Below are 11599 nucleotides of genomic sequence, written 5' to 3'. Positions count from 1 at the left end.
AAAGCTATCAACAATGGCTATCTCTGAGTGATGGAATTATAGGTGGTTTTTTCTTACTGTTTGATTTTCAACAATAAATATCATTGCTTTTGAAAAAAAGAAAACAATATATTAATTCCACGTATTTATAAAAAACATAAAATAGTGAAGGAAAAACATTAGAAGCTCCCACATATGCTTCAAATCATACTCTCAAGAGAAATTATCCTAAGTACTAACCTGGTATGTCCAGAAGGCCAGTGCTCGTGAGCTAATGTCCAACACAATCTCCGGTCGCAGTCCTGCCAGTACCATAGCTTTATATTCCTCTGATGGACTCAGTTCTGTGCGGACAATATCTAGCTTTCCAGAAAGGGTACTGTTGCAGGCAGGACAGATAGCTGGTGAACGACTAAACTCACCACTACCGTGCTGATCACAGAAGATATGAGAACAGGCAGTGACCCATGCATAACCAGAGAGTTTGATGCGACATTTTCGATAATTACAGAGCAGCATGTCTTCACACAAAGACATAATAGGATACTGAGGTCTCCAGATGCTGAAAAGAGCCCTAATAAGGAGTAAATGAAAAGGTCGAATAAGTCAAATTACAATGAAAATGAAATAAATAACAAGTAAAAAATAAAATATACATGTTTTCATTTATTATATAAAATAATGTACATTTTATGTTTCTGTATTTATTCCAATCAATATATTATACTGATTTCAGTCACTCAACAATATTTATTGTGCTTTTCCTTTGTCCTTTCTTTTTTTAAAAAAAAATTTAAGGAAAAGTTAAAGACATACATAGTTACAATACTAAAGTCAAAAATAATTTGTATGTGGAAAAAAAGTTTAGGAACATTTACAAGGCCAGGCATGGTGGCTCACACCTGTAATCCTAGCACTTTGGGAGGTTGAGGCAGGAGGACAGCTTGAGGTCAGGAGTTTAAGACCAGCCTGTGCACAATAGCAAGACTCCACCTCTCCAAAAAAAATTTAAAAATGAGCTGGGTGTGGTGGCACATGCCTGTAGTTCCAGCTACTCAGGAGGCTGAGAAGCAGGAGGATCGCTTGAGCCCAGGAGTTCAAGGCTGCAGTAAGCTGTGATGATGCCACTGTACTCTAGCCCTGGGCAACAGAGCAATACCTCCTCTCAAAAAAAAAAAAAAAAGCAGCAGCAGTATTTGCAAAGTAGAAACAAGTAAAAATTAAATCAGTGCCTTCAACCATCCAATACCTAAACAAAAATCCAAATGTATTATCCATTGATACTTTGCTAGAATATTTTAGTACCATATCTGACACTTGGCAAACATAAAAGTCCAGCCACTGATTTCAGCCATTCTTTAGTACAAAGTATTATATTTTTAAGCAATATTTTTAGGCTTTTCACATATGCAGGTTTCTCAGATTCTTTACCTGTGTTGCCCAGATTTAAAGAGTAGCAGCCTGCTAGCATTGGATGGAAACTAACGTAATTCATCCAAGTAATTCACCATTATGAAGACTGAGTTATTTTATTATGAGTTAAACAATTCAGTTAATATAAATACTGTACTATTCAACGCTATGCTTCTACTTAAAAAACATTTGTAAAAAGGAAGCAATATTCTGGGCATACCAAAACAAGCCATATATTGCATAAAATATTAATAATAGTAACACACCCAACATACATCAAGGGAAAATGTTCACATTTATCAACTGACAAATTGTCAAGAAAGTTGCTTTGGTCGACAGGGACGCTGTGACACCTTTAAACCACATGTTAGTTTCCACAGGTATTTATGTCACCTGGCAGCCAGACTTACTTAGGAGGCCTATCTTACTTCCAGCAGAGTAATGGGCACAGGGGAAGCAGAAGAGCTTGATAACAGTTTTAAAGTTGAGCTCCTTCTTAGGCAGAGCGAGAGGCTAACTCCAAATTTCCCTTGAGGCGGGGGAAAGGGCCAATTTAATGGGCTGTACAAGCTGAGGGGCAAGTTTTAGAGAACCACACCTACAAAAACTCCACTCTGGAATTTTCACCCCGCTTTCCGCGCTCAACAGAGAAAATAATAACAACAGTAACATTAGAAATAAAATACTTAATCTGACGTGCACAAAAAGCGCGGGAAAATGTCGTTGCCGCCACAACTCCACCTCGAGCGAGGATTCCCCGCCCAGCTGAGACCGCAGGCGTCCAGACCACACCACCTTAGAGCGCATGCGTGGTGTCGCCCCGGGGCCTGCTGGGCCGAGGGCGTGGGGATGGGGCGCTCAGGATGCTGGGACCTGACAGGCTGTGGTGCCGGACTCAAGCCGAGAGGAAGCGAATGCGACGACCCCTAGAGTTGGCTTCCCACTTTGGAGTCCCACAGTCCGGTGAGTGCCCTTAACTGAGTGCCCTTAACTCCCTGCAACTGGCACAAGAGTAACATCCTTCTTATCATGGGCGTATCTTTAGAGTCTGTGACTACAGCAGAGGTGGGCGTGCAGGAGCTGAGAAGGCGGCGCCGGCTTGAGCCCCAGCTGTGTGTCCTAGGAATATCTGGGAAGTTGTGGACGGCAGCGCAGGCTTTCTAAGTATCAGGAGAAATTCCCAGAAATTGTGTGATACCTGTAATTGGACAGCTGTCACCTCCATGTTGAGGTAGAGTCTACCATTTCATTCTTTATCCATGTTGGAATAAACATCTTTCCAGCTTTCACACATCCTTTTTACACATTTAAAGAAATTGTAACTTGGAGTCTGCATTACGACCATTCATTACATACAGCAAGTACTTGAAATTAGGTGATAGAGTCGGGTGTCACAACTTTAAGGTGATCTACCCACCTGTGTGCTCTCCTGGAACTGCTGGTTGTGTTTAAACGTTTGTACAGTACCAGTTTTACTCTAATGCTGTTATCCGTCACTTTTCTTTGCTCACCTGAACAACTGTGTAATCTTCTGCTTAATCTATATGGATCTAAATTCTAACAGCACACAGGTAGATCACTTTAAAGTTGTGACATCAGATTCTATCGCCTAGAATTTAGATTAAAAATTAAGCTGAGGAAGAGGGCTAGAGGGTCCTCAGGATATAAGCCTTAATGACGACTTTTGTAGCCACCTTTCCAGATGTAACCCTATTATGAATTAGTAACAGATACAATCAGGCACATAAGGAACACCAAACCCTGCAAACCCCTTTATGAGTTGTGAATCCATAATACTAACTAAACCTTTTTCATTCAAAACTGCCTTAATTAACTTCCTGCCAGTTTTGTCTGTTTGCAGCTGGTTCACAGTAATATGATTAGGTCATCTTGGCCTTCGTATACGTTTCCTAAGATACCTTCTGAGAGTTTAGAGTGGTAACTTAATTCTGGTATAAACTGGATACAAAGAAAATTAGATGTTCATGTATAAACCATGTATTCCCTATCATCTGTTGCTGGCTGTTTGAGCCTTTTGTGCATTTTCTGGTTTTAATTATGCCAAATGTAGAAATACTAAAGTACAAAAAAAGGTACAATCTCATTTAGAGTTCAAAAACAAAACATTCCAATTTGATCTGTACTTAACTTCATGATGCTAAGTTAACTTTGTACTGCAATATGATCACTTCCTGGACATGTGTCCAAGTTAATACGTACTTTGCATTAATTCATTTTTAACAGCCGTATACTGCAAATATACCACAGTATATTTACCCATCTTCTAATGGACATTGATTCCAGGTTTTTACAATTAAAAACAATACTGCATTGAGCATTCTGCACATGTCTCCTTGAGTACACATGCCAAGAATTCCTCTAGAATATAATACCCAGAAACCGGGTTAATATAAGAATCTTCAAATAAACTAGATACTGCCAAACCACTCTCCAAAGTAATAACATAAATTTCACTGCCACCAGCAAAGTATATGAGAGCTCAATATTCCAGACTCACCAACATGCAGAAGGGTCAAGTTGTTTTCTTTTGTTTTCATTATTTTCCAATGACAGTGAAACGGTATCTCAATATTGTTCTAATGGACAATTCTTTGATTACTAGTGAGGTTGAGCATCTTTTCATGTGAATTATTCAGGGATGCTCAACTGTGAATTGCCTATTCATATCCTTTGATAACTTTCTTGATTTATATAAAGTCATTAAATAGCTATATGGCATGTAAACATAAGTTTGAATCTTAGCATACACAAATTTATCAACTTTTCCTTTTTGTGCTTATGTCTACTCCAATATCATATTGTAGGCTTTTCAACAGTTTTAAAGTTTTGTTTTTCAAATATAAATAATAGTCTGAATAACAATAAGAATTGTGAAGGAAAGAGTGTCCACAATATTCAAGAAAGCAAACACTCCAACAACCTGTCTTTGATGGAAATGGTTATCAAGTTACATTCCTAGATTATATTTAACATGCAAGGGATACAAAACACATTAAAATATTGGAAATGGTGTATTTCATTTGCTTTTAGAATGAGATTTAATAGTTATATTAACTATATGAAACAGAACCACCAACCACAAAGGCAAAACTACTCCAAATAACAAAATTATATTTATGAAAAAGTTTTTGTGAGAAATTTAGAAAAGCAGTCTAGAGATATCATAATGAAGGAAAAAAAGCATTAGGTTACAAGTGGTAATTGTGCTATACTTGAACACAGAAAATTAACTTCCTTACTGTTTATTTTGATACCTTGTTTGCAATAGCCAAAAATTGAGAATTTCAACAGAAAGGTCTGACAACTTAAAGATCTAACATATTTCTTGTTATTTTTGATGTGGTTTAACTCATGCTATTCACTGTTTTTACACAAACTACTGAATATTCATGATTATGTTATTCATAAAGCAATTTGAAGGGCATTTGATTTCTATATTCTGACAGTACAATTTGTGCTTACACATAATTTATACCATTTACTTTCACCTTTCAAAAATGGTATTTTTACCATGAAGACTGATTTTGATCTTGTGTCAATATTCCAAGTACCTATCAGCTTATGAGTATTTATATACCACATTTTTCTAAGAGTTTCAGAGATGGTAATTTTCCCTGTTATATTTGAATCTTAGACTATTAGCATCATCTAAAATTTGTTTGATACTTGTATTTGTTTTAATAGAAGAATCTTAATCTAAAGAAAAAATAAGTTTTTTGTTGATTACAGGCATGAGCCTCCATGCCTGGCCAAGAATAGGTTTCATATTCTGGCCAACAGAAGTTATTACAGTTGCATACCATTCGTCAGATTCTGATATAGGCACAAATATTTTTCTCATTGCAAAAACAGTGATGTATACCAGACTTCCAATATTTGGATTCTTATTTTGTACCCCTTGCATGTTAAATATATCATCATGATGTAAATACAGCATATAGGGCAGTATAATTTAGCCAAAACAATTGAGAATATCAATATTTTAACATTAAATATAAAGCAGAAATAATCACTTTTTAACCATACGTGAATGGTATGTGTAGTTTAAATCAATGGCAAATATCCAGAAAGACTATAAATAAAATGTTCATAATTAAAAGATTTCCTATTAAATGCCAGTAAGCTTTTATGTATCTATTCCTCACATAAATAGGTTATTTTGGCAGTTATTCTTCATTGGTTCTTAAAATATCTAGCATCATAATCAGATATTAATAGTGTTAAGTAGACTCAAAAGTAATCAGTTATGTACCTACCTACATATACATTTTACATCAGAATTGAGGTTTAAGTCCCAGTTATTCCATGTAAATAGCTTGCTGAATTGCCATTAAAATGGCTGCCATTTCCAGAAATTTTAAAAGGAAAAAAAGATAAGATTAGAGATAAGGAAGGAGGTATCCTGCTTTCCTGGAGCTTACAATCTAGCAAAAGATCTAAGACTAATAGAAGAAAATGAAAATATTATTTTATTCTTTCCTTTGCCACCTCTTACATTTTTGCAAGTTGTTGTATAAAATGATTTCTGGTGAGAAAAGTCAGCTTCCATCTTTAATTTGAAGAATCATCTACCTTCATGCTGCAAGGAAAAAGATATTTTTAAAACTGCCCTGAAATATGTGTAAACAACCACTCTAGAAAACTGAGTAAACCATTTAAAATTTAAACATGAATGATGTTAGAGTATAATGTTTCAGTAACTCCCAGAATCAGCTGACTACAGCTCTTTCTTTCACAGAGCTAGATCAGAGCTATCCAAATACTATTGCAATCAAAGAGTTCTCTGCATATCCCTCATGTTTTGAAATTAGGTTTCTTCTTTTTTTTTTAATCACAAGTACATTTTCTTACTCTAGAATCACCATATGCTTTGTAATTGTTTGACTCCGCAAAAATCAGAAGGCACTAATGGATAGCCAACCCATCCCCATGGTGCTCTGAGTGAAGACAAGCCAGCTTTGATATATGATGGATCAAAATCCCACTGCCTAAGGCTCCAAGCAGTGAGAGGAACAGCCATCAAAGTTTACCTCCAACCACATTATTTTAAGAACATTTATAAAAAATAAAGACATCCAGAGACTCATAAGAATCGTTACATTTAAATAAGAACTGGAAAAGACCATTAAGGATCAACCGATCCAGCTAGACAAAATGAGGAATCGTATGACAAATAAGTTAGTGCCAAAACTAAGATTAATCAACTAAAGGAAATGTTATTGGAATAATTATTAATTATTATAAGGATACATACACACTATAGTCCCATTACCATACTATGCCTAATTCTAGAACTTAGGCTTTGGATGCAGGGATGAAGGTGACAAGGGATAGGCCAATTGACAAAAAGACATATAAGCAATAAAAACAAAGAATTTCTGACAACCTATTATGCAGATGTAAGAAATTGCCAGGTAGTACAAAGTCTAAGATAAATATATAGAGACTTTGATAGCAAAATAGCTAACATCTATTAAGCATTTACCATATGCTTTACAATGTTCTAAGTCCTGCCTATTTATCTAATTTAATCTTCAAAATAACCATTCTTTGAGTCAGGTACTAATATCATTTTCTAAGATATACAGAAACTAAAAGACACTGAGATATTAAGAAATTTGCCAAGGTTACATAACTTATTAAATGATAGAGCATGGGTCTGATTCCAGAACACACATACATATACTATGTTACCTCTCAACATCTTTAGTTGACTTTTCATTTTTTTAACTTCTTTTTCTTTTCCTTTTCTATCTTCTTCTTTTTTCTTTTTAATTGATTTTTTAAAAAATGAATTTTATACCACCATAGCAGCTGGCTATGAACTCACAAAGATGAATTTTCAAAGATTCATATGCACGTCAAAGCTTCTCAATCTCAAGCCTTACCATAAAAGAAAAATGCAGTCATCATCTATTGTATATCCAGGATTTATAAAACTGAAGAGGTCCAGACTAGAAAAGTGAGATTCAGATTTGGTTTTGGTCTCTTGAAATTTTACTTCTGCAAAAGACAGCAAAAAGCTGAAAAATTATTTCAAGTGCTGATATTACTTTGAATTACTTGTATTTCCTGTATTTTACCCTCATTCTCTGCCTGAAAATGCAGGTATAAGAATATAAGCCTGTCCTAAGCTGCTTAAAATAACTTTTTAAATTATATAATACATGAATGTAATTAAGTTAGAAAATACAGGTTAACAAAAATATCAAGATCACTCATAGAACCCAATTCTAGAGACAATAACCCCTAGTATGTGAATGTGTATATATATCCTTTAAAGATGATTTCTCAAGCAAAAATATACAAATAAAAATGTTTAAGCAGAAACATAATGCTCTATATCCTATTTTTGATGTCATGAATACCACTCCATTTCAATAAATCTATATCATAACTTTTTTTTTTTTTAAACAGAGTCTCTGTCACCCAGGCTAGAGTGCAGTAGCATCATCATAACTCACTGCAACCTCAAACGCCTGGGCTATATTGATCCTCCTGCCTCAGCCTCCTGAGGAGCTGGGGCTACAGGCAAGTGCCACCACACCCGGCTAATTTTTTCTATTTTTAATAGAGACAGGGTCTCACTCTTGCTCAGGTTGGTGTAAAACTTCAGACCTTAAACGATCCGCCCACCATGGCTTCCCTAAATGCTAGGATTATAGGTGCGAGCCACCACATTAGGCCCTATATCATAACTTTTAAGTGACTGTATCGTGTGCATTATATGGTCTTCACAAAATTGATTTGACCAACTCTGAGATTCCCTTAATCTTTATATATATAGACTGATAAAATAGTGATTAGTTTAAAACTGCCAATCTAAGTAGCTGATAGAATTATAGCAGTTGCCAATACATTTTCTGTAGTGTTTAATTTTTAGGCTGGGTATGGTGGCTCACACCTGTAATACCAGTGCTTTGGGAGGCCAAGGCAATAGCATCACTTGAAGCCAGGAGTCTGAGACCAGCCTGGGCAACATAGTGAGATCCTGTCTCTACAAAAAATACAAAATTAGCTGGGCATGGTGGTGCGTGCCTGTAGTCCCAGCTATTTGGGAGGCTGAGACAGGAGGATCACTTGAGGCCAAAAGTTTGAGGCTGCAGTGGGCTATGACTGTGCCACTGCATTTCAGCCCGGGTGACAGAGCAAGAACCTGTCTTTAAAAAAAAAAAAAAACACACTAAATTTTTAGATTAGGATTCCTGTTCCTGACCCTAGTTCAATCTCATAAAAGTGTTTTTTTTATGTGTGTGACATAGAGATTTCACAAAAGATCAAAGCATAACAAAATGTTGGTCACATCAAATTGATAATTCAGAAATTTAAGAATTACCTGGGATCATGGGCTAAATCCCAGTAAGAATTCCAACAAGCAGAATTCAATTCCAAGTGTTTGCCCCTAGCTTTAGTCTGCTCAGAGCATGTGTTTAATCAGACTGATCAGCTGAAACACGGACTTAACATGCATTTCATCATGGCAAACTATAAATGACTGGTGAAGGGCAAACTACCACTGGCTTTTCATCCCTAAACAGGAAAGCCCTCTTAAGGTTGGAACTGGGTATTTTCAACTACCAAATTTCAGCTACTAATACCACTGAGCTCCAAATCTTACTAGGTGAATAAAAACTCAAATGAGGTAAAAATTAAGATTTTTCTTACACTTACCTCTGGTATCAGATGAATCCAGCTTCTATCCAGGAATCAAGTTAAACTACAGGATCTATCAACTACCTAAACATCTCTGGAAAATAAAAAAATAATAAATTCACAAAGGTTATGATTACATGACAACTTACACTAGCATGCTCCATACCAAGTCACAAGGAAATTTAGACTAATTGTTCATCCTTTGACTCTCCATTAAAGAATATAAATTATTGACCCATCTATTTGGAAAATGTCATTCATTGAATGTCCAAGTTCTATATCAGAGTAGGACAGAACCTCTCTACACAAGCTCAATTTTGTATAAATTTAAAAGTTTGGGTAAAAATACACAGTAAGTCTAACCAACCTCTGAAAGGCTATAAAAGTCAACAGCCTCACAATAAGAAAACAGATATGCAAAAGGAAGGAGTCAAGAATTTGTAAGATTCAGAGCCCCATCAAGGTGGTTCACACCTGTAATCCTAGCACCTTGAGAGGCTAGGAGGGAGGATTGCTTGAGGCCAGGAGTTCAGGACCAGCCTAAGCAACATAGTAAGACCCCTGTCACTACAAAAAAAAAAAAAACAGCCAGGCAAGGTGGTACAGGCCTGTAATCCCGGCTACTTGGGAGGCTAGGGCAGGAGGATCGCTTGTGCCCAGGAGTTTGAGGTTGCAGTGAGCTATAAAGATGCCACTGCACTCTAGCCTGGGCAACAGGGTAAGATCCTGTTTCAAAAAAAATAAAAAAATTTAAAAAGAACTTACAAGAGTCAGATAAATGAGAAGGTAATCCAAAATAGTTTTTTCAAGGCATGTTTCAATTATTCTTGGTACACCTTTGTCACAATAATCCTAAAAAGACTCTCCCTTGATACAGGAAAACTGAATTAGCACCATTTAGAATCCAAGTCTGCCACAAGATGGCAATATAAGAAAGAGGCTTTAATTTCCTCTTCCAGAGTTTTGAGTGTAATCTGAACTTTCAGGTGAAATACAGAATAGATGGAAACACAGTTCATCACTGCAGATAACTTTCACACTATTCCCTAATCTTCCCCTAATTACTAGCTAGAAAACTTTTTGTATTACATGTATGATCATTTAAAACTTATTAGCTAAAAATATTACAATTATACTTTTATCATGTTCCTTTTCATGCAGCAATGGGGAGATTTAAAAATCTATAACCTCAGATACAACCTAGCCAGAAAGATAAGACTCATAAAAAGTAATGTACCGGCTGGGCACGGTGGCTCACGCCTGTAATCCTAGCACTCTGGAAGGCCGAGGCGGGTGGATTGTTTGAGCTCAGCAGTTCGAAACCAGCCTGAGCAACAGCTAGACTCCGTCTCTACTAAAAATATAAAGAAATTATCTGGACAACTAAAAATTACATATATAGAAAAAAAAAAATAGCTGGGCATGGTGGCACATGCCTGTAGTCCCAGCTACTCGGGAGGCTGAGACAGGAGGATTGCTTGAGCCCAGGAGTTTGAGGTTGCTGTGAGTTAGGCTGACGCCATGGCACTCTAGCCCAGGCAACAGAGTGAGACTCTGTCTCAAAAAAAAAAAAAGTAATGTACCACCAATTAAGTGGTAGAGACCACGTAAGGTTAAGAAAAGAAGCATGGGCCAGGCGCGATGGCTCACGCCTATAATTTCAGCACTCTGGGAGGGCAAGGCAGGAGGATCACTTGAGCTCAGGAGTTCCAGACAAGCCTGAGCAAGAGCGAGACCTCATCTCTACAAAAAATACAAAAATTAGCCAGGCATGGTGGTGTGCACCTGTAGTCGCAGCTACTAGGGAGGCTGAGACTGGAGGATCGCTTGAGCCCAGGAGTTTAAGGTTGCAATAAGCTACGATACCACTGCGCTCTAGCACTCTAGCCAGGGCAATAAAGTGAGAATCTATCTCCAAAACAAAAGAAAAGAAAAGAAGCATTTGTCAGGGAAAGTTCCCTGAAGAAAAAAAGGTGAGTCTTGAGTGGACCTAAGTAACCACTTAATTCAAATTAAAAATTAAATTTCTCAGTTACATTAGTCATATTTTAATTGCTCAATATCCACATGTGGCTAATGGCTACCAATTGGCAATACAAATATAAAACATTTCCATCAACACTATTTGACATTAGTGCCTTTAAGGATGGGTCTGACTAAAATAAGTAGACAGAAAGGAAGCAGTGACTATCACTCTTATACAAAAAAACCCTACCATCTTAGCTGGGCATAGTGGCTTGCATCTGTAGTCCCAGCTACTCAGGAAGCTGGGGTGGGAGGATCACTTCAGCCCAGGAGTTTGAGTCCAGCCTGGGCAATATAATGAGACCCCCATCTCTAAAAAAATAAAATTAAAAAAAAAAGCCTACTATCTGTCAATCACTATAGAAATTGTTTCATTCAGACTTCACAACCCCCATATTTATAAGGAAAATTGAGGCTCAGAGAAGTTACATAAATTTCCTAAGGTCACCTAACTATTAAGAGCTAGTATTAAATCCCCTTCTGTCAAAACTTTATCACTGGGCCGGGC

General features: G+C 36.7%; 1 protein-coding gene across 1 annotated transcript in view; it reads right to left on the bottom strand.

Moving 5' to 3' along the window:
• CCNB1IP1 (cyclin B1 interacting protein 1, E3 ubiquitin protein ligase) overlaps positions 1–11599 on the bottom strand; it is a 25971-nt gene that overhangs the window by 8840 nt on the left and 5532 nt on the right. The window contains exons 3-5 of the mRNA XM_012649464.1: positions 9085–9160; positions 7302–7416; positions 220–553 (exon numbers count right to left, since the gene is read on the bottom strand). Coding sequence (XP_012504918.1) covers positions 220–516 — 297 coding nt within the window. The 5' untranslated portion in view covers positions 517–553; positions 7302–7416; positions 9085–9160. The remainder of the gene's footprint in view (positions 1–219; positions 554–7301; positions 7417–9084; positions 9161–11599) is intronic.

Source organism: Propithecus coquereli, unplaced genomic scaffold, assembly GCF_000956105.1.
Source record: "Propithecus coquereli isolate 6110/MARCELLA unplaced genomic scaffold, Pcoq_1.0 Scaffold3, whole genome shotgun sequence".
NCBI lineage: Eukaryota > Metazoa > Chordata > Mammalia > Primates > Indriidae > Propithecus > Propithecus coquereli.
Note: the sequence above shows the minus strand (reverse complement) of the source record. Positions and strands in the feature narration are given on the sequence as shown.